The 24,199-nt window shown below is 42.3% G+C and overlaps 1 protein-coding gene across 4 annotated transcripts in view; it reads right to left on the reverse strand.

Moving 5' to 3' along the window:
- Positions 1-1,999: 1,999 nt before the first annotated feature.
- VEZT (vezatin, adherens junctions transmembrane protein) overlaps positions 2,000-24,199 on the reverse strand; it is a 72,728-nt gene continuing 50,528 nt past the window's right edge. For 3 of the 4 annotated variants that reach the window (XM_075600397.1, XM_075600400.1, XM_075600399.1), the window contains exons 6-12: positions 20,439-20,585; positions 18,234-18,381; positions 16,478-16,809; positions 10,537-10,730; positions 6,883-6,983; positions 4,843-5,050; positions 2,000-3,194 (exon numbers count right to left, since the gene is read on the reverse strand). In XM_075600397.1, coding sequence (XP_075456512.1) covers positions 2,680-3,194; positions 4,843-5,050; positions 6,883-6,983; positions 10,537-10,730; positions 16,478-16,809; positions 18,234-18,381; positions 20,439-20,585 — 1,645 coding nt within the window. In that variant the 3' untranslated portion in view covers positions 2,000-2,679. The remainder of the gene's footprint in view (positions 3,195-4,842; positions 5,051-6,882; positions 6,984-10,536; positions 10,731-16,477; positions 16,810-18,233; positions 18,382-20,438; positions 20,586-24,199) is intronic. The other variant, XM_075600398.1, reaches the window with a different exon arrangement.

Here is a 24,199-nt window from a genome sequence, read left to right on the forward strand (position 1 = left end):
ACATTCTTCAAGTCTCCCGTCTCATAGCTTCAGGCGGTGCTTCGTTCCCACAGCTTCTAGGTAACGTTACTGGAAATAGAACGTCTCTCTAGCTGTTGCTGCATTTTTGGATTTGCTCTTCGTGATTTGGAAAGTACAAAGCTTTGTAACACCTTTTTTTGTTTTGTCATCAAAATGTCTACTTGACAGATAAGTCATAATGGCTCTTAAAATCTACTACAACTGGTAAAAGGTCTATTTTTGGGTCTGCATTTTCCCACGTTGTCCTCTACTCTTGTTCTCTAACACGCAGCCTAGAGCTCTAGGTCAAACCCCAGTTGTCCATAAATACTCTACTCTTTTGCCTGGGAGGAATCTCCAAACATGACAGCCAGATGCACCTTTTAAGTGTGTGTCAAGCACAAGTGTCAGAACGTTCGCATAATTAGCCTATTTTAGTGTTTTCTGGCATCTAAAAGGAATCCCCATGTGTACGATCCAATTTGTCAGGTCTCCGATCAGTACATCAAGAATTAATGTCATTTAAATTATTACAAACTGATACATATAATCCCTCCCAACTTTACATCTTTAATAGAATTTGTAAATGTGTTATTATAAGTGAAAAAGCAGAAAGTGAAACACATGCGCTTCTATTGCGATAGCAATAAATGGGGAAATAAATATACATAGTGCAAACTAAATGTGTTATTATAAGTGTCCATCAATGTGATTGTAGACTCCTGGTTTAATTAGTTTCAATGTGATGCAAAATTATTGATCAACAATACACTAAAGTCATATTGGTTTCCCGGCTTAAGGAACCCTGCAGGTGAGCAGTGTTTTATAAATACTGAGCAATTTCTTACTTTAAAAAATAACTTACCTACCCCATCAATATACTTCTAGAACTAAACATTAGTTTGCATTCTGTTCTGTGCTTGGTGATACGTTCAAAACAGGTCCTTCTTAGGGCTCGTCCAGGGTGGTGCTGGGCAGGCGCGCACGCTCACGCTAGACACACTGCGACAATGCACGTGTCCTGCGTGAGCGGGCGGGCCTGCTCGGCGCTCAGCTGCTTGCCGAGCGAGCAAATGTGAATTTGCCGCTCGCAAGCGCGTCATGTGAGCGGTTCGCCCAACGAGGGCGAACCAGCTTCGTGACGTAGAGACCGCGCCCCCACACGCGCGCACACCTAGCCGGCCAGGAAAAGCACGGTCGAGCCAGGCGCAGCGCTGGAGCGCCAGCGCGCCTCTACCCACCCTGGATGAGGCCTTAGTAAGAATTTTTATTTTAAGCGTTTGCGTGCTAAATTATGATACACAGTTTGGATTTCTTGCTGGAAAGTATTTTTTGCATGTGTTGTAGTCAACAGTTTAATATACATTTTTTACTGTGATTGTATTGTTTTACTCTCACCTGTTGCACAGGCACATTTAGAATTTGTTAAAAAAAAAAAGGTCTGTAATATGCAATATATGCCCATTTATGAAGTGACCCTTGAAGCCCTGCAGTCCGCCAGTAATTTCAATGGACATCTGGAGGTTCAGTCACTCTTTATGGTTTGAGAGCTTCTCTTACATTTTTACAGTGCTGAGAGTCTGTAATTAAACACCCACAGGCATTATAGGACTATACAAAATCGAGTGAGTCAACGCATCTTGCCCATTGAAGTAAATGGGGAGCTGGAACTGATTCAGGAGCTCGGGCAGTATAAAGAGTGTGTTTGTCTACAAGAAAACAGGCCAGAAAACTGGAGTCCTAGATAAAGTCTGAATGGGAAAACCCGTTAGTTTAATGCCTTTTACCAGAGGTGGCTTCAAAATCAGATGGTTCCTGGAATGATCAGAGCAAAGCAGAAAGGACACTTCATAGTAAAACCTTATGTGATTTCAATTACTATGCGCATATACAGTACGTCACTTTATTAAGGAGCGCCTTATTGATGGTAACAGATTTATGCAATATGAAAAATATACATATTGACCAACTTACTGAACAAGAATATTCCGATACAACATTAAGCGGCTGTATTTTTATTTATTTTTTATTATAAAAATTACATCCTAAGCTCATGTAAGTTTAATATTGTTAAGAAATATAGTCTCAAATGAACGACATGAGTCAGTAAACACTGGACAGAAACAACCGAGGTGGCATTAATTCCACACAGTGAACATTTGTCTATATTTCTACAACACAGCATCAGTTTGTCTTTGGGTAGAAAACAAGACAACACAAAGGAGGACAAAATATTAAGAGCCTAAAACAAAAACAAAAAAAATATTTGAATAAATAACATTATATTAAAAACATCCCAAAAAGTATTTAGGCAGCTGCATTGGTTTTGTACAATTATGCTGTAGATTGTTTTCCAATAAACGTATCAAGCACATTATTAACTTATTTAGTTCCAAGGGGCTTTGCACTGCATTGAACATCTGTAATGCTGACAAGGGATTTGTAAGACACTGTTGCGCTTTTAATGCGTAGGAGCTAGGGGAGGAGGGGACGTAGACTCTGCAGAGTAATATGTTACAGGCCTTCCAGGCACGGAGGATGTTAAACGAACATGTGTCTATGTACGTGATCACTTTTTGTATTTATTCTACTCCGCCATTATAAAGTGGTCTCACATACTGTACATGGCATTATTTTTGACAGGGAGCGAATGGCCAGCCAGATGTTAACCCTAGCATATTATTCTTCATGTTCTGAGCAAGTGTCTTCATTTCCTCCCTCTTCACCATGATTATAACCATTGTCAACCTGACCCTCGTCGAGGTCCCAGTCGTCCCCAAAAGTCTGCTCCTGCAGGAAAGTGAAAGTGAGCGATCGGCTAGCCACTTGTGCTGCCAACCCAGAAGCAAAGGTCAGATCTGATGACTGATGTAACCTGGCAAGCCTTTCTTTGATGGAAGCGGGCAATACAGTCCTTGGTGCAGGACGGGGAGGTCCCAGCTCCTCCTCACTACTGGCTGGTCTAGCTTCTTCTAACTGGCAACATGTTCTTGTCTCAGCCTCCACATTAGCATTTATTGGAATGTCTGAGCTTTCCCCAGAAGTAGCTTCTTCAGGGTAGTGTCCTGTCCCATTGCTTTCCCTGGAGATTTCTTGATGAAAATCCAGTGTCTTGCAAACATCTGGATCCTCAGTATCTGGAGATGGCTCAAAATTATCCATTGGCTCCTCGGTCTGCGTCGGCTTCATTACAGCTTTGAAAGCAAGACGCACAGAATTAGAAGACGGAAATGTCTCAAATGATACATTTACAGGCAGAGATCTCAGTAACTTTTTTCAAGAGGCAAATTACTATATTTCCTGCAAACAGATGCTCATAAAACTGCGCCTACTGCCAATGCTTGTTTTATATGAGAGGTCTTCCGGTAGCAGGTGCTGTTTCCACAATGGCACCATTCTTACGATATATATGATATGTGTACTGAGGTTCACCTGGGTTTATACATGTTATTGTTCGCTGTCTCCTAAAATATACCTTACCTTCCATTTTCCCTGTACGAAGGAGACACACACACACACACACAAATTGTTAACTTTAAACTCAAATTGTTAACTTTAAACTACATCCATGTTTTCATATGTATGACCATTTCCATGCACAGTAACACATATGACAATATAGAATACAAGTTACTTTCGTTATACCCAACTGAGGTGAAAAAGGTCACAGACATTACTTGGTTTCAGGTGGTCAGAGCAGAGTAAAAACAAACGTGATCAGTTTTCAGAGAGTCTTCAAAAAATGAATTATTCTACATCAATATTTTTCTGAAACAGAAACCAATGGCAACATTCCATATTTAACGATGCTCTTCAGGAAAATTAAAGTTCAGAGCCTGTCCTACAAACCCGGACAGGCCTGGTAACCCGGTGTGTGCACTGCAACACAGAAAATGTGTATCTATACTGGCAACTGCTCCTGTAACCCTGTGCAATGCTCTGCAGGCCTCACTGGCAGCCAAGGGCTTAAACAGCAAGTGCACTTGTTCTCTCCACTCACAAATCAGAAGCAGAAAGTCTTTCCATCACTACACTGGAAGCCTAATCCTGAAATATTGTCATCATTTCATGCTCGCATCACCACTCAAGTGCAATCACCTTAACAGTTCACAGCAAACACGGAACTGCAACGTACAGGTGGTTGGAACGCATGTGAATTCCCCCAGCGTCTCTCTCTTTAAAAGTTAATGTATGCTTTCAGAGATGGTTCGAAGGCAAAAGGAAGCTACACTCTTGCACGTCTCAGCTCCCACTCATATGAATGGGAATAAAGGTGTGTTAAAGCTTAGCACCTTTTTGTGGATCTGGGCCCAAGTTTCTATACTTCAGGGCAGGGGTGCTCAACTCCCAACCTCAAGCACCCCTAACAGGTCAGGATTTCAGGATATCTCAGCTTCAGCACAGGTGGCTCAATCAGAGGCTCAGTGCGGGGCTTGAGGACTGTAGTTGAGCAGCCCTGCTTCAGGGTATTTACAAGCTTCTGCATACAGTGTAAGAAATGATAAAAATGGAAACAATTACAGAAGGAATCGCTGAGGAGTTACTACAGATACTAGATATCTACAGTACTACAGTAACTAGATACCAAACAGCGGAGCACTGTAACTGGAAACAGCTGCAGGAGGCAGGGAAAGTAAAGAGACCAAGTATAATATAGTGCAAAACATTCATTTTCTAAAGACGTGGGGGGCATTTTTCCCCAAGCACATACAACCCGACTGTACGTTTCTCCTGCTGCAAACTCTAGTGTAATTGATTTTAATTGCGCAGTACACCGGTCAGTGAAGCAGAAATGGAAACATGTAGGAATAATAACGTTATTTTAACTCTAGGAATACATACCATGGTCACTAAACAGCAGCTGCTTCCATTTCTGTCTCTCTGCCTCGGATGCTTTTAAACCTAGGACGGCCTTCAGTTCTTGCAGCACTCTTTTGGACTCTTCCATTTCACGCTTCTGTCTTTCCCTTTCCTCTGGAGAAAATAAATATACCTCTTCCTTACTAAACTCGTGGTCTGCAGCCGTGTCTTCCACATACGCTTCAAATTCCTGGGACAGAAGCAGGCATTTTAGGGGAATTCACTTTTATTGACAGAATTCATAATATACGGAGGCTTTCAGGCCTATATTGGCAAAGACACCAACTGTGAAAAGCACAACAAACAACCTCACAGAATATACAATACACACTGCTTTTCGTCGCTAGTTAGAGGCATTTATCTAATCTAACTGCTGAAAGTGGGTGTCCCAAGAGTCTAGGGTTGCTAGGTGTCCAGTAGTGAACCGGACTGTCCTGTATTTGGACACACTGTCCAGCAAAATCTTAGAGGTAACACTGGATATTTGTCCGATAGTACCGCTCTGGGCATAGTGACCTGACCGGCTCGGAGGGGAAGGGGGGGGAGGCATGGGATTTTCCCGAGCAGGGAGAGAGCAGGCTGTTGCTAAGTGTTTGGGCAGCTTCCTCCATCCTGATTGCCTGTTCCTGAGCAATGGAGACAACAAGGCCGCACTTATAGTGCTGGCGACAGCGATGCGACCGATGACGTCACCCGTCGTCACAAGCGAAAGTTGGAATTTGATTTGAAATGACTGTCGCCAGCGACGTCACCAGAGGCGGCGGGCCGCGGCCTCGGATTGGTTTAGAGACAGTCACATGTGGCGACTGTCTCTAAAAAAATCAAATAGACCTGGCTACCAATTTTTTTGCTGCGATGTCTCTCCGTCGCGCTTACTATAAGCACTGACAACGGAGTCAGTTGATTTGTTTTGGGCGACGTCGCGTCAGCATCGCAAGCAACTATAAGCGCAGTCTAAGGAGGAGGTGTCAGAAACCTGGGGGAGGGGCCATGTGTGTGTGGTGTGTGTGTGGTGTGAGGTGTGTGTGTGTGTGGGGGGGGGTGTGTGTGTGTGTGGTGTGAGGTGTGTGTGTGGTGTGAGGTGTGTGTGTGTGTGGGGTGTGTGTGTGTGTGGTGTGAGGTGTGTGTGTGTGGGGTGTGTGTGTGGTGTGAGGTGTGTGTGTGTGTGTGTGTGTGGGGTGTGGGGTGTGTGAGGTGTGTGGGGTGTGGGGTGTGAGGTGTGTGTGGGGTGTGTGTGTGTGTGAGGTGTGTGTGGGGTGTGGGGTGTGTGTGTGTGAGGTGTGTGTGGGGTGTGGGGTGTGTGTGTGTGGGGTGTGTGTGTGTGAGGTGTGTGTGGGGTGTGGGGTGTGTGTGTGTGGGGTGTGGGGTGTGTGTGGGGTGTGTGGGGTGTGTGTGTGTGCACGTGTTACCTTTCACCATCGTGTCCAGTGGTTTTGGAGAAGCCACCTGGCAACCCTACCTGAGACAGTTACCAGTCTTAACCCCAACACATATAGATTATGGATTGTTTTGGCCAATCTTTGAGTAGGAAAACAAAACAACTTTTAGAATGTAATAAAACAAACTTCAGAATGTAAACCAGCTGCCACGTCAAGTTTCACAGTTATATTCTAACTAGACACTATCTAATGCTTATTTTGTGAATTGGTGAACAGAATGGGATAAGAGATCAAGGCCTCTATTCACTATGGTGAGAAGCAGCTGCCGGAGAAGGGAATCGCTCTTTCCATATGAATGGGACTAAAATCATTTCTAACACAGCAAAGCGGCTTCGCAACATACTAAATACGGGTGTACATTGGAAATACTAAATAGTGTCTCATCGCTAGTGATGGCCCCTCCAGAGATAGTTGTGGGCAGCCCTCGTCTGCCTTGACAAACCTATTCAGTACAGTTTACAGCAGAGTAACGCGCAGTAAACAATGAACTGAATGGAAGTGAATGCATCATCAGCTATGTGTTGTCCTGTTGCATTCCATGCGGAATACAGGCCTCCGTTTCCATTACATGGCTGCTATTTACCTGCTCTTCAGGGATTGGATCTTTGTCTTCAATACGTAGTGCAGGAGGTACGCAGGGCGCCACAGGGCAATGCAAATTATCACAGGAGGCGTTAGCAAGGTCTGCAAGGATTAGAAACGTATATTAACCAGGGTAATGCACTAGGACTGATTAGGAGCACAGTCTGATAAACATATGAGGTGGAGGACAACATGAGTGGGTTTTTTTATACCCGATATGGGGCAGAAACAAACACACAAAGAATTACTACATTAAACAACATAACCTATGCGCATTTCTTGAACGGCCCATTATCGGGTCATATACCGTTGGACATATCACGGGCTCTATTCAAAATGGCGAGAAGCGAGGTTGAGCACACAAGTGGGTGGAAGCGGATGCATCATTAACGGCGTTACCTTGCGTCTCACCATATTGAACAGACGCCCGTGTTACCAACTGGACTAAGTCATGCTTCATCAAAAGTGGTAGGATGCTAGCAGGTACCCAGCGTCTCACCCAGGTAGGTGCTTTTGAAAGAACGGCCTCTCACTTCTGACGTATATTGATAAAATGCATTTTTAAATTAAGAAAAAAATTGTATATTTTTTGCACATATATGGATATGAAACATGCAGTACAAAATAATGTAATCACTATCAGCATACACAGCAGCAAGGAACCGGGCGGCACATAACAGACTCGGCTCACAAAACCTGCACATTTGTTTCAGAAATAACGGCACACTCCCCACTCTGATCTCCTGCCTGATTATTTTTATATCGGTGGTTCCCTTTTGCTTGTCCCATGATATTTTAATTCAGTTACGGCAGTAAAGAAGAAGAAAAAATCATGCTTTACATTTTTTTAAATGCAGCACATGGCCACTATTTTTGACGGCGCTTGAACTGCGATCTTTGTGAGATCTGGTGACACACAGCAGTGCTGCCGCGTCGACACCGATATAATTCATGGCATGGTCTGTGCCAACTAGTAGAGGATGATGTGTTGGAAAGAGAGGCAATCCAAGCAGCTTAAAAGAATACAAAACAATATATTTTTTGTTTTAATATATGCAGCATTTGGATTTTTGATTACCTTTATTGAAACCTTATTACCTACTGTAAGCTGCCGATTGATTAGTTCTCCCGTGATTGATCAGCAAAAATCCTGCTTTCCTGGGTTCACTAAATGGCTGCCATTCAGTTTTAGTCAGTCCTTCAGTCAGTGTTAATCAGCAGTTCTAGTTTATTCTTATAATACTAAGGTAACAATACCTATTGTTACAGTTTGCAACTCAAGCGGCTGGCAATATTTGCAACAAATAATCACAAACAGGAAAGTGTTACAAATATCTTGCACTGTTGGGGAGGTGGGCTAAAACCTGCTATAGAAATCAAAGCATGCTCAGTATATTAAAGCTGCAGTTCAGGCAATATCCTGCATGTGTGTTTTTTTTTAATAAATCAGTTCTGTAGTAAGAAAAAATACTTTTAGCATTTTCTGTTTTTAAAAAACAACTTTGAAAGACCAATTTTCTTGTATTCTATTTTAACAAGCATTTACTAAGGCACTGCCCCTTCATGTCCTGTCACAAGCTCTGGCACACCCCTTTGTGAGCCCTGCCCTCCCTCTTGCACATGTCAGTGCAGGTGTGCTCATGAATATTCATGAGCTTCCACTGACTAACAGAAGCAGATGAAAAACATATCCCATATCTAAAGATGTCGCCAAATTTCGCCGATCAATACATGGAGAACGAATTGACTGGCAGCTATACAGTTCTTTAGGTAATTAGAGATTGCCCACAAGAAACTATTGAATTAAAAAATAAATTAAAAAAAAAAAAAAAAAAAGACTGAACTGCAGCTTTAAAACTGTGCGTGTAAGTGAGTGTGTGTGCGTGTAAGTGAGAGGGGAAGAGTGGGTGTGTGTGAAGAAGAGGGGGGGGGAAGAGTGTGAGGGGGGAGAGACACGAGACAGGGGGCCAGGGTGCGAGAGAGGGGGGTGTGGGTTCCTCAGAATTTCATTATCTAATTTTGGGGTTCCTTAACCAAAAAAAAGGTTGAAAACCACAGATCTAATACTACAGAACTGATTTAAAAAAACAAAACAAAAAACATAAACACATGTAAAATATTGCTTGGATTGCTCCTTTAAACCACAATCTTTTTGATCACTTTTTATCGCACCGTGAGCTTCGTCTCGTGACATTTAAAAAGTAAAGCCCGAGCATATCCAGCGATTATTTTATGAAATGCACTACAACTGCCCTGCAACTTTAGCCTTTTTCACGGAGGGGCTATTTATACATTGGATGGAATTCAAGCTGTGAATGGGGTTAAATGGGGCCACGAGAGCCCATCCCACACAAAAAGCCCTAATGGACCATGTGATAGCGCACGTTCCATATCTAATTATCTCATGTAACTTTTTCAGTGCAGAGAAAGAATGTGGTGTTTGTGCCTCACATGATATGCTTGTTGTCTGGAGCTTTCTTCCATGGACTGTGCCTAGTCTTGTTTGTGATTTCACACTGCGTCACAACAGTGTGAAATGAGTGGCACTGCCTAAAGCCAAAGGGAACTATATAAGAAGTTTAATAGGTAAAATCTGAGACCGATGTTCAGGCAAAAAATATCTTAACATTTTTGGAAGATTTCACCAACAGCAGAAAATTGTTCATCTGGTTTCTTTGATCCCCATAATAATGTGATCAGGTGCAGTCACGCTCTCTCCCTGCAGTAAAAGCAGCGAGGAGAAGAGGAGGGCGATGGGACACGCGGAGTAGACATTACCGCTCAGTAATGCACGACACTGCACTATTTTTGTGCCATACGGTGTGATAACAGGAGCAGTACTTTCTGTTACATCTGTACTTATTATGCAGGACAGCAAGGAAAAAAAAAAAAAAAAAAAAAAAAAAAGACTATAACACAACTAAAAGCCTCTCCCATTTCCTATTGTTTACAACGTTTCCAAAAAAAAAAAAGCAAGATAATTAGAAGTCCATTAAAAAGCCAGTCCCATAATTAGTATAACTTGCTCCATTAGAAAGATGTCATCAACCTTAAAGTAACAGTTTAACCAACTTATTTGTATCATGTTTCCGATTTCTCTGGGTCAACTGAATTCCAGCATATCAACTAGTTCTGTTGATAATAATAATAACATGTTCTTGTATAGCGCTGCTAGATTTACAGAGACATTTTGCAGACACAGGTCCCTGCCCCGTAGAGATTACAATCTATGTTTTTGGTGCCTGGGGCACAGGGAGATAAAGTGACTTGCCCAAGGTCACAAGGTTCCCCTGCTTCAAACGCAGTGCCAGTCAGTGTCTTTACTCACTGAGCCGCTCCTTCAGCCCATGTTGATACATGTTTATGTGTTTGACTAGATCAGATAAAGATTGCAAAAACCCTCTGAAGGTTTGTTCACCATGTAAACGGTAACAAAAAAAGTTTAAAACATGAATTTAAAAGAATCGTACTTGTCTAACTTATCAAAATAAAAAGGTGCCAATGAGCTCCATTGAATCTGGCCTGGTTCTTAGTTCACTTTCATCCACTGCCCCTTCCAATGATGCCCGTTTTCTTCCTGGGCGCTGGATCACCTTGGGAAGACATGAAATGCAGAGAGCAGCAAAGGGGAGTTGGATGAGCAATCCCACTGTACCTTTCTTCGTGGGCGGCTTCCGGACCATCCTTTCTACTTGGCACATGGCCTCTTCCCAGCAGGTGTTACTGGCCTGCACATGGGGCTGTATCATCTTCAGCTTCTCCTCGAGCACGAGGGAGGCCTCAGTTGTCACGCTTTGGGTCTCTTTAGAGCAGGCGAGTTTTTCCAGCTCATCCTCGAGAATTATCACCCTGAATTGGAAGGGGAAAATGTGAATGGTAACTAGCAAAACAAGCCAGTTTTGTGTGCATCATCCAACAACGTTATGACAGGCTTCTTGGTCACGTTATACACGTTAGCTGCTTGCCTCTTCCATATGTATAAACCCACATAATTAATATGTGAATATATTCATGCGTACTTTCACATATCATTGCCGTTTACCCATATTAAACTCTGCTGCAGAATACATCATCTTAACGGTTACAGCAGAAAAAGAACACCTGGGAAATCACAAAGCAGACAATGTGTCTATTGTGTGAGCTGCGGGACAGTGAGTGGGTGCAATACGTATGGCTTGTACAAGATATATATACATGTTGCACTACACTGCTGCAGTGTTTACTCAGCCACTCTGCATTAAGCCCATATAAATTGGAGCAACCATAACTCCGCTACTTAGCGAGATTTTCAGATGAAGAGCCAGAGAACTGAATGGCCAGACCTAGCAGTCAGCAGAAATTATACACAGCCAGAAACAAGTGTTGCCAATTCTACCTGGAAGACTCGTTTACTGACTATTTGTATAAAAAAGAAAAACTCATTTAGTACAGAATTCTGGCTGCAGGCACAGCAGATTAGAAGGCAACAGAGAGAATTGCAGAAAGTAACACGACTAGATGAATAAACACGTGGGAACGTCTTGCTAGTTTGCATCTGGTGATAATTCCATTAAATGATAATCTTTATGCTCAAGAAAAAAAAGTGTTCATTTGATCTTTGTTTTTATTTGAACAGCACCAACTTCAGAGAGAGCAAATATGTTATTCACTTTCCCACTCCAATTAGAGGCAGAAAAATAGCTCGATTTCAGAAAAAAAATCACTGTAACTACAGACGAGCCAACGAGTATTCTAAAACTTGCCTTAAACTAGCCAGGTACTGTACATGCTGGGTACATTTCAGTGACATTTCTGCAGAGGCTAAAGGTCCATCGGATTAACACAGCAGGCGTTCCTGGCAGTCCCATTCAGTTTGAATGGGACGGCCAGGGACCCCCGCGGTTAATCCGATGGGCCATTAGTCTGTCTGCAGAAATGTGTGAAATGTTGCAGCATATACCCAGCATGCACCCGGGTCTTTTTGAAGATTGCCCCAGGTTTGTTTTAGAATAATCGTCGGCACTACAGTAGATATCATGGGTATTAAAATAGTGGAAATGTAACCTGCAATAGGCAGCGTAGAATATCTCAAAGGATTAGTGCGTATTGTTATAGCATGGCTTGCTGTGTATAGTGCTGCATCCTTGCAGCAGTGAAATAGTTACATAGCCGTCATGCCTACCAAGCCCAGGTATGAAGCGTATCCAAAACTATTCAATTATATGGAAACAAAGTGTTCAGTGTTTGTATGGGACAACGTGTACCGCTTGTTTCTCATTAGTATGAAGCAGGACGGCAATATAAAGTGCAGCATTTGTCTGTTTTTGTTATGGGTTCAATACGGAAGGACAAGTGGGGTTTATTGAGGTTCGGAGGTGCACGCAGAGCCAGCAAATAGTAGTAGTAGTAATCTCTTCCGGCAACTACCAATAAAATGCTTTTATGTAAACCAAGAACGCACAAAAGGGGCGACCCTAACTGCACACTGCAGCATTTTTATATTAATTACCAAACCCACTAACAAGTGACTCACTCAACAAAGAGGAATGAATTACCCACAGAAAGCATCATCTTTGTAACCAAAACATTAACCCCTTTGTTGTTGTTGAAAGCGTCATGGTTGGCAGAATCGTCCAGCACCAGAGAAGTTTACACTTCATTTAAAAGAGGAATCGGATATAAAATGCAAAATGTATAAAGATCAGGTGCAGAAATGCAGAAGACATAAGGGGGAAAGGGGGGAGAGGAGGGAGTGGGGGGGGGGGGGGGGGAGGGAGGGTGTGCAAGTGAAATGTATAAAGGCTGAAAGGGAAAGACCATTTCATTAGAAATCTACAAACAAAGAGTTTGTTTCCAAAACACGATTAGGTACGTCACTGGGGATTATATGTGCAATCCCTACCAGTAGCACATTCTCTGCCATTCTTTGCGGCCGTTTCACGATTTAGGAAATTTTTCTTTATTTTTTTAAATTTAAAAAGACAAGTGTGAAAAAAGAACCCCAGCAATAAATATCATAGACTGTGTAAACTGGATAAGGCAGGAATGTTTTGGTTGAATAATTAAATTTGAGGAATTTAGCCATGCGTCCCTAAGCAGAGTTTAGGACCTATAAGAGATTCCCAAAGGTACGTGCAGCAGAGGGAGGCAGGCCAAATGTCCCATACCGCTCACGGCTATCCAATACATACGGCTTTTGTTAAGCGCTAGCTAGGGGCCCACACCCGAGGAAAGTACGTCTCAGCAGTGCCAAAGTCACAGTGGGCCTCAGTTTTAACCCTTTAAGTGCCCCATGTTAGCCTTATGATGTTGCTCGAACACCGTGGAGGTTTTGCTCGCTTCTAGGGGAGATCAGTGAGCCGAGATCGCGATCATAACGGAAGAGGAAAACTTCCATCCTGACGTCAGGGGATCAGGGTCATGTGATCGCTACACACAGCAACAATATGACCGGGAAGGTGCCCGGGACCTCCTGGCACACAAGGGTTAAAAGTTTATTAAAAAAAACTATTCTTGCACCAATATTTCTAATTAGCTAACCTAGACTCTATTCAAGTCAAGTCTTGTTGTCCAAGATACATGTACTTAAGTTAATTATGCTTCAAACGCTAATACTGTACTATGAAGCAAAAAACAAACACAAACAAAAACAGGCTGACAGATGAATCACTGTGTGCTGAAGAAAATGCTTACATGAGAAAACATACAATTGATAGTGAAGGTAAAATCCAGGATTAAAGGTGGAGGCCAAAATTACCCAGTGGCAGTGGCATGGTCAGGGGGCCAAATCTCGGACGATTGTCAAAAAAAAGTTACCCAACATAAATGCTTATAACCAAGTTAGGGATTGGTTTCCCTAAGATCCGCCATTTTGTGTGAGGACACATTGAGTGGAGTGTCTGCCACTCTCCTCTTTTCACCCCTGACTGACTAACAGGAAAGCTAGTGCTCTGGAGCTGAACCACTCAAAGCTCCGTGGTCTCTCTGAGAATAAATCTAAATATATATATATAAATATATATTGTCATGGAACAAGAATCACATCCCTGTTTCACCCCCCTCTCTCCTTTGCAGCTTCTGCCTGTCAGTTCTTATTTCAGCTGCATGGAGTTTGCACACACACACACACTGTGCCTGTGTAATATGTAACAATGTTGCATTTCTTGCCTCTGGGCATGTAATCAGCGAGTTTCTACTGCAGCCTCTGAGATCCTTACCAGAATGGGCTAGTCTGCCCTCCCCCCTGTTTTGTTCACAGATAGTCTGTCCCAAGACTATTCCTTTTACCCACATTGCTCATCACTTCCTTTTCCACCCTGCAGACAGTGAGTACAGCACACATCTCTGTTATTCTCCTATGGCAAGGCCATCTCTTTCTACCTGTTTCTAACTACAAATCACTACTACACACCATCCACAAGAACCTGTATTTACTGCTGCTTTTCCAATAAAGTGAAGGAAATATTATAGGACTTGGAGTGATTTGGAAAGGGGACTGAGTTAATGCTATCGGGGGCTATTCACACATCACACGTGACCCTGGCTTCAGAATATATATAAATATACATATACACATATACACACATCTCCATACTCCACACAATGTGACCTCACACATAATGGAGGATCTTAGGGAGACCATTCCCTAACTTGGTTATAAGCATTTATGTTGGTTAACTTTTTTTGACAATCGTCCGAGATTTGACTAATATATATATATATATATATACATATATATACACATATATATATATACATATATATATATATATATATACACATATACATATATATATATATACATACACATATATATATATATATATATACATATATATATATATATACAGTGGTTGACAAATCACCAAAAAATCTACTCGCCACACAAAAAAATCTACTCGCCACCTAGTACCAAACGTGTGCTGCTTGGGCCAATATTTACTCGCCCGGGGGTTAAATCCACTCATGTATAGGTTTGTCGAACAGTGTGTGTGTGGTGTGTGGTGTGTGGTGTGTGGTGTGTGGTGTGTGTGTATATGCAGCATGCATTGGCTAAGGGTTGCTCATGTAATGTGAGCATGAGATAAAAGGTGGCACTGTGTGCTCATTTGCATGTCATTTCCCAGAATCCCTTGCTGCAGTGATAATGGTGAAAGACAGGGTTGCAGACCTGTCTAAGACATACAAATGAATATACAGGAATATTTACAGTTGATTTTTTATATATATATATATATATATATATATATATATATATATATATATATATATATATATATATAAAACAGTGTTCGACAAACCTATACATCTGCACGCCCCGGGCGAGTGGATTTAACATCGTGGCGAGCTCCTATTGGCCCAAGCAGCACACTTGTGGTACTAGGTGGCGAGTAGATTTTTTTTGTTCGGCGACTAGATTTTTTGGTGATTTGTCGACCACTATATATTTTTTTTTACCAGTACTTTCTAGGAAAAAACTAAGATGGCTGCAGGGTCACCCAATCAGAAGCTGCAATTTCATCTTGCTGATGTCACTGCTTTCTACTGACAGCACAGATTGCTGCTTTTTCATTACACACGTTATTATCCATCGAGAAAAGTCCAGAGAAACTTATTCCATTTTCTTACATTTGATATACAGACAACAGCAAAAGGTTTATGCAAATAAAGAAGCCACTTGATGACCAGACAGTGCCTGATGCATTGCTTCGGGGGTACACACGTGACCCCTACTCATTATGCTATGAAGGTGCTTCTCCCACGCCAGGGAAGGCCCCGAATCCCAGTCACTGAAATAGGTTTGACATCTTGGATAAAGTGCCACCCCGTTAGGGCAGAATGAAACATATATAAAATAAATGCACTGAACACCAAAACAGTCCTTTGCAATCCCTGATCAGTAATCAGGAAACAGATGCAGCAGTCCCACCTATAACCCAAGTGAACAGATGGGTGTGCTGTTAAGTCAATTACATTCAAAGACAAGTAGAAGTATTTGAAATCCTCGTTTGCCTAATCTCCTTTGTGCCAAGAACCTTGTAAACCGCAGGGAAATGGACAACGGTTCCCTATTCTCTTTGCCTTGCTCTTTTCAGAGACGCGCTACAATTACCCGATATATATTTCCCAGGACCTGCTGAAAATTACAAGTGTGTTCATTTTTCACCAGACCCAACAAGCCATAACATTTTTATTTTCCGTGGCACTGAACCCCCTGAAGGAAGCCAAATTATACTAGTAAAATGTTTCCTGTCTCACAATATATTGTGTATATTTTGGCTGTTTGAAGGGCACTGCCCCTTTTGTCCCGTTAGCGCGGGAAGGCCAGCAGCGTATTAAACATGTACTTTCCTCTATATCGGGGGTGGCCAACTCCAGTCCTCAAGGACCACCAACAGGTCAAGTATTAGGGATATCCCTGCTTCAGCACAGGTGGCTCAGTCATTCTGACTTCTGTAGGTCATTCATTCTGACTGAGCCACCTGTGCTGAAGCAGGGATATCCCTAATACCTGACCTGTTGGTGAACCCCGAGGACTGGAGGTGGCCACTCCTGCTCTACATGGTCGCACAAAGGCACAGAGAAGGCAGTTCCTGCGCTGGCTCCCAGAGACTCACTCATTAAGCAGCGCCTTCAGGTGTAGTTGCAGACTGCGCACTGCCCCGTGGAGGCAGTTCAGCCCCCCAGCCTCTCGCTTCCTCTTCGTCGAGCGCTCGGCGCCAGACTGGTGCTGGGTTTCGAAGTACCGGTAAAACTCGTAGCTGCGCTTCAGCTCAGCTAAACAGGCAGCTTGGGTGTGAGGTAGATCCTGGGCCACGTCAGACCAAATGTAGTGAGGCAGTAGTTCTGGGTTAATTGGGGGGTCTTGGCATTCGTTCTCAGGAGAAAGCAGCAGGGCCAAGCGGCGGAAGAATTCAGAACTCTGCCCTATCCAGAGCTGGAACAGGACCTGTCAGAGAGGAAACAGCATCCATCAGCCAGACCAGGACAGGGATTTAGCCCTCGCAGAAATGAATGGCTTTGCAAAAGTGAGCAGAAATAGTATGTGTGTCTTAAATAGAGGTGCTACACCCCCTTTATTATTTCTCTTGTTGGTGGGAGTGCTGGGGGTATTCCCCCATATGGTAGAATTAGGCATCTAATTATTTTTTCCCCCTCTGCTAAGAGACCTCTTTATTTTGCATTATTTTTATACGTAAGAATAATAAAGGGGGGCTAGGGTGACTATAGGTCCCGGTTTGGCCCGGGACAGTCCCGGATTCTCATTAAATATCCCGGTGTCCCGACAATTTACTCAAAATCGTTCAGTTGTCTCGATTTTGACCTTTTCCCTGTTTGGACTGATTTAAACCTGTAAAAATAGACACTGCATGTTTTTATGTGATCGATCATATCAAAGTCTGTGTTCAGTTAGGAAACTGGAATTAATCAATAATACAGCATGAATGGGGAAGCTATTAGACAAATACCATTAGATGTATTTTTAAGTGAGGTCATTTGTTTTCTAAATAATTTGTGTGTGAGAGAGTTCCGGTTTGTACTTCTGAAAATCTGGTCACCCTATGTTTGGGGTACAATCTTTTCCTTGCTTTCTAGTGATTCTTTAATATCATTTGTAAGTCCTGCCCATTTTAAACTGCTGTTCCCTCTAACAGATGCAAGAGGAAAAAATAAAGGAGGCGGCATATGTGATTATTTATATTTTCCAAATGCTTAAGTATTGAACAAAGTAATGGTATTGAACAAAGTAATGGTATTGAACAAAGTAATGGCATTGAACAAAGTAATGGTATTGAACAAAGTAATGGTATATGTTAAGAAAGACGCAATCTGTGCTATTCTGACAATATTTTGGGGCTATTGGTTTAAGCTGTGATTTACACTTTGGCTAAACACATCGGTGTTGTCGTGTTCGTGATTTTAAGGCTGCGCTTATAGTGCTTTGCGACGGCGACGCAACGTCGCTCCAAAACAAAATCAATTGACTCCGTTGCAAGCGCTTCATGGTAAGTGCGACGGAAAATTTGGAAGCCTCCTAAATTTGATTTTTTTTTAGAGACAGTCGCCACATGTGACTGTCTCTAAACCAATCAAATTGCGCGGCCGGCCCCCTTTAGTGACGTCACTGGCGACAGTCGCTAAAAAACAAATTATAGCTTTCGCTGGTGGCAACGGGTGACGTCACCGGCCGCATCGCCGTCGCCAGCACTTTAAGCACGGCCCAACGCATGACTGCAAATTCATACATTAGGTCAAGTATAGTTACAAATCTACCAGTTGTGCGAATGCAAATTAGATAGAGAATACAGAGCCAAAGAAATGCTAAGGACAGAGCATGCAGGTGCCCAGGGTAATAGACAGAGACCTGCTTACCTTCAAAGCAGGGAGGCTGAAGCCATCTGTCAAATTGTGAGCCTCCTCCTCATCCACCTGCTCCTCACTTAATCCCAGGCCCAAGTCTTTCAGAGGGACCACGCAGATGTAGTTGGTCGCGTTGTCTATCTCAGAGTTTAGAGGATAAGTTTAGTTTGAGTTAAGGAAAAGAACAGTTACAGTCTAGGAAGAGGGTCTGCGCCCAAGCAAGAGAACCCCGAATTCGGGTGGCAGCCGTAAAATGATCCTTGTGCCCGCAAAAAACAAACAAAAAAAACCCGCACTGCAACAGCAAAGCAGAAGTAAATACGTTCCTCTATTTAAAACGACGCTGTAGAAAATACCTGCATTTGTTGTGGCTACATTATTTTTAGAGCAGTTTCGCTTTTTTTAGTGTGAAGTGCGATAGAAATAGAAAATTGTTCTTTTTGGGGAGAACCAAATAAAAAGTTGACCTGTATCATGTGGAGACCCCCACCCCATAGGTGTCAGAAAACATGTACAGTGGCAATACGGGCTCTGCTTTAATAACCACAATACTGAAGCAGAGCGAGATAGGCATCTATAGATTACTTGTCAGAGCATAACTGGCAGTCTCAACAATGCACTCAAACCCCTGAGTCACCTGCTAAACACACATGAAAACAAATGGAGACAAGCTCTAGAAATTAAAAGTGTAATCAATATGTTAACCTTCCAGACTTCAGAGGGACGGATAAGGGAGTTGTACAATAGTGGCTGCTGCAGATGGGTATGGAGAATGCTTTGGGCATTTCAAATAAAATATTTAAGCCAAAACACACAAGGCAAGTTATGTCGTATAACACAACACATGGTTTTTCCAAAAATACTATGTGAACTGGACAGCAACTATTAAAGATCCTGAAGAAATGTGGCTGCAGTCGAGTACAGGCTAAGGTCTCAGCTGTTAACCGGGCAGCTTGACCTCCTGCATTTAATGCTTCCCTCTCCCAAATTCATGTGTCGCCCAACTGAGCCCATGTTTGCATATGTGCTGTTTGACAGGGTGTGTATGAAAACTGTGATGTTGCTCAGCTCGCCAGCTGAGACAGAGCTTTGATATGTAAATGTAGGACAGGCACCTGACAGCTGTGCAGTGTTATATGTGTTCAACTCTAAACAAGCAGCCATTTCCAAAGCATGTGCTAAATTATCTAATTGGTCTGCATTGTAGAGCCAGCCAACTGCTAATCAAGAAACATACAAATTGAGGCCCACCTACTCCATCAATTTCCCCCCCACCCATCTACTCCGTCCATATCCCCCCACCTACTCCGTCCATATCCCCCCCTCACCTACTCCGTCCATATCCCCCCTCACCTACTCCGTCCATATCCCCCCCTCACCTACTCCGTTCATATCCCCCCCTCACCTACTCCGTTCATATCCCCCCCTCACCTACTCCGTCCATATCCCCCCCTCACCTACTCCGTCCATATCCCCCCCTCACCTACTCCGTCCATATCTCCCCCCTCACCTACTCCGTCCATATCCCCCCCTCACCTACTCCGTTTATATCCCCCCTCACCTACTCCGTCCATATCCCCCCTCCACCTACTTTGTCTATTCCCCCCCCCACCTACTGTCCATCCCCCCCCACCTACTCTGTCCATACCCCCCCACCTACTCCGTCCATTTCCCCCCCACCTACTCCGTCCATTCACCCCCACCTACTCCGTCCATTCACCCCGCCCCCCCACCATCTACTCCGTCCTACTTTACAATCCTTTATGGTCTGCCCACTGCTATGCACATTGGGATCTTGTTCTATGTATCCATAGAATCGATCTCTCCTGCAGCAGTACATGACCCCTTGTTCAGGCAATCTTTTTTTATTCTACCCTTCTATACACTGCAACATTATTTCTACTGTAGAGTGCCCAAATCTCACATATATTCCTTGTTGAGTTTCTTTTTTCATGTCTTCTCACACAAACGCTGTCCCATTAGTAGTTGTCTTCCAACAACTCCATCCTGCATGTGCCCTTTTGGAGATGTGACTTCTATAACTGGTCAGATCTGACCACGGATACATAAAGTGGCATCACCACCTACTTCTTGCTGCTGCCCCCACCTCTACCCATATGCAGCCCAATTTTATAACATGCATGAGTTTGACAGGCCAGGCTGGCCAACCTGATACCATCTTCAGTATAGAAACACTATATATCAAAAAAAGGATATTGTTTTAGCATATACAGTGTGGCAAGCCTTGAAACTCTGAAGTTGGTTCTGACGGTTCTGTAGACGGCTTTGCGTAACCCGAGGAGGTGCGGACTGGCATGCTGTCCAGCTTTATACGGGCAAGCGGCACTGACCCTGTCAAGCAAACTTGAAACGTAAAATGTGATACATCTGTACAGATGTCTAATACCAGTCTCACCACATATAACACAGTGTTAAAACAGATCATGCAGTTACAGCAGTAAGAGCGCTGCAGGCCAACACTATGGTTCTATATAAGGTCCGAAGTAAGAGCGCTGCAGGCTAACACTTTGCTTCTATAAGATCCAGTTACTTTGCTGTCACTATACGAAACCTCTATCTCACACTTGCATCTATTACATTCATATTGCTAAAATATTTTTTTTGACCCCCCTCCAAATATTCTTTGTGCAAAATGAAGGGCGCACATGGGTGTAATATGGGGGTTGCAGAAGGTCTGAAATGTTTCCTTTTCATCATCATTTCAGTCTTAATTATCATGTGGTGGATCTTACTATTCAAAATAGTAATTAGTAAAAATTACATATCCATCAAAACTAACGGGCCAACAGCATGTCACACCCCAACGTTCAACACTGATCTGCTGAACGGGGTAAACAAGGCACACGGTTCCAGTTGGGAGAGCTGCTTTCATTTCATTTGAGGGGTTTTGGGTAACCCCACTAAAGTCCTCATGGACCCCTAGTGGTCAGGGACTTGCAGTCTTATTATTGGATGAAACATATGAAACACTTGAAAGCACGTCGAACATATATTTTAATCGGTCTAAATAAAAATGTACCCATATACTGTACTATACAAGTACCCTATGTAATCCCTGTGTCATGTGATTTGTCTCAGCACAAGCAGAGCATTGTTTGTACTATTTTTGACTAGTTCACGTATGACTGCTGGTGATGTTTTTGCTCAGAATTGTGAAACTATTTGCATGCTACAACATGAGAATACATGACTTAGTCCTGACTCATATCCCACAGTTTTGCAACGGACAACCAACGGAAAACCTGCTGAATCACATGATCACTAAACAAATTAATCGATTCCTAGATTTAACAGCATTAATAAATCAACGTGTTTGTATTTAAACCTTGCAACATTTTGTAAATGAAAATCTCTTCTGCTCACTTGTATGGAAAAGGTGCCAGTTCATTTCTATATAGCATCTTTCAGCTTTTCTCATTCTCCCTGCACCAATGTCGCCGTTACCCTGCCAAAGAACTCAATCTATTTTCCTATATTTCCAAAGATATCCCATTGAAGGTCCAAAACCTCCATGTATAAGGCTTGACCCAGTGCTTCTGATAAACTAAACTGTTCAATGACCACTGGACACTGTTCTCGCGTTCAGTGGTTTCTGATAATGCATTATTCACTTTAGGGTTAGCAGGGTGGGTATCAAAAAAAGTCCAATATGGGAAATTGATAAGACCTCGAATGGGTGGGTGCTATACTGACAAATATATACCGTGACTCATGAGGTGAACCTCCCCAGATAGATAGATAGATGGATAGATACTGCCTCACAAATAGTGGATCCCTTGTAAGTGGTTGAGGAGGTTAAACCAAAAAAGGAATGCTTATGTTTTGGCCAAAATTTGTAACAGAAGATCACCTCTTTTGAAACATAAAATGGTTACATGGTATTACATTGCAGGCTTTATGCAGCTGGTCTAATGAAAAGATGAGAAATTATTCATTGCATTTGTATTGCAGGCTTTTCAGCAAGTGTAAGAAAGTTAGAGATCTAAAGGGATTTGGGTTGGTGAATTTTGGGTCACATGCCAATAGCACTCCCTCCGAAACTAGAAGGCTTGATATTGCTATGTATTGTGTGAGCTTGCCAAGCTGTGGATTCAAAAACACAGGTCATGGAACGACTTTACAATATATAATTTCCTAGGCAAATGAATTAAGTGAGATTAAAATGTAGAGAGTCCTTCATTAAATAAATAATTAATATATATAATATAGCAATAGAAGAATGACCGCCGGCCTGTGAAGTGACAGAATCAAGTCAGCAGCCACAGCAGTAAGAACAGTGAATGTACAATACACTTTCTTTTCCTCAACAGCAAAATGTGTCTTTTAGTTCTGTAATTCCCCGGTGGTGATCTTGCGCCCTTTTTAAATATAGGCGCCACATCTTCTTTACCCCAATCTTGTGGTACTGAGTCTGTGGAAATGGAGCCCTTGAATATCAAATATAATATGCCTAGGACTGAACTGAGCTCATCGAGAGAGATCCCTTGGTATATTAATTCAGGGCCAAGGACTTTTTTTTATACCTTCCATTTGTTCAAGTTGAATCAACATTTCTGTTAGCCAAAAGTTAATGTTAAGGTCGTAGCTTCCATTTGCTGTCATATTTTTTTCAGTGGCTCCTCTTTGCTATATAGAGGCAAATTGTTTCATATTTCTGTTTTTATTATCACCATTCTCCTTGCCCATGTCACTATGAAAGGGGTTTTTCTTACTTCAACAATCCAAATGCCCCCCTTTTCTCTTTCAATGTCTTCCCTTACCCGTATATTTTAGCCATGTTGGTTTTGATTTGTGTCTTTTACATGGATTACCAAATGCGGATTTGTACTAATCCAACGAGAATTTAAAGACTGTCCATTTATCTTATGATATATTATGTCATCCCAATGTATTCCTGGCAGAATTTTCCTTAATTGTATACATTCTGCCTTTATAAAATAAAGATGCTTTGTTGATATATAATACTTTTTTGATAAATTATTTTGAAATAGACCATATATGATCAACATGTCCCCCACATTTCATCACTTGAATTTTAGTACCTATTCATTATTAGTTATTTATAGGTACAGTACTGCCCCCTTCCTAGTTGGTTCAATTGTACTTGTTATTATTTATATTGTTATGTTTCCTTCATCTATACTGGTATACAAAAATAGAAGAAATCTTGCGCACTCCAATTCGAAAAATATACAGTAACTTATCCAATAACTTATCTGGCTGGAGCGCTAATCCTAGGGGGGCCCCTGCAAGGGTCCAAGAAGGTTCTGTAGATAAAAGAGATGGGCATAACGGACTTTCTTTAAAATACTTATTTTATTGTCCCATAAACCAACGTTTGGGTTACTCACAGGCAGCCTCCTACTAGTACTGCTACTAGCTTGAGAAAGGCTGCCTGTGAGCAGCCGAAACACCAGGTTAATGGCACAATAAAAGAAGTATTTTAAAGAAAGCCTGTTGTGCCCAGCTCATTTATCCTTTAGCGATACTGCTAATCGCATGGCTCCAATCAATGTCAGGATATTTGGGATCACCCATAAGTACAACACGGCACTATAAAACAAATTGGTTTTACATTTTCTTTCCCCCTCACATATTTGATTGTGAGATCCTCTAGAATGTTTCTATTTTGAAGATCGATTAATGAACCCACATTTTTTGTTTGAACCGCCATTGTTTGTCTTATAGAGACTGCTTGATAACGTTCTCCTCCTTTAAGGCTTCGATCTAAGCAATTCCCTAACCAAAACAGTGAGTGTATTTAAGGATATTTAGCAGCACCTGCCCCAGTTAGATCTGACATTATCTTCACCCGAAAACTTATACAACACACTGGAATTGATGAAAGAAATGCTATAGAAACCATCATGTAGCGGAATTCTTTCACCTCGGTGCCTCTCCCAATATACTTTCTAAGAGAACCTGTACTTTTTCACGATTACTTAAGGATTGATGCT

This window comes from Ascaphus truei, chromosome 5, assembly GCF_040206685.1.
Source record: "Ascaphus truei isolate aAscTru1 chromosome 5, aAscTru1.hap1, whole genome shotgun sequence".
Lineage (NCBI taxonomy): Eukaryota > Metazoa > Chordata > Amphibia > Anura > Ascaphidae > Ascaphus > Ascaphus truei.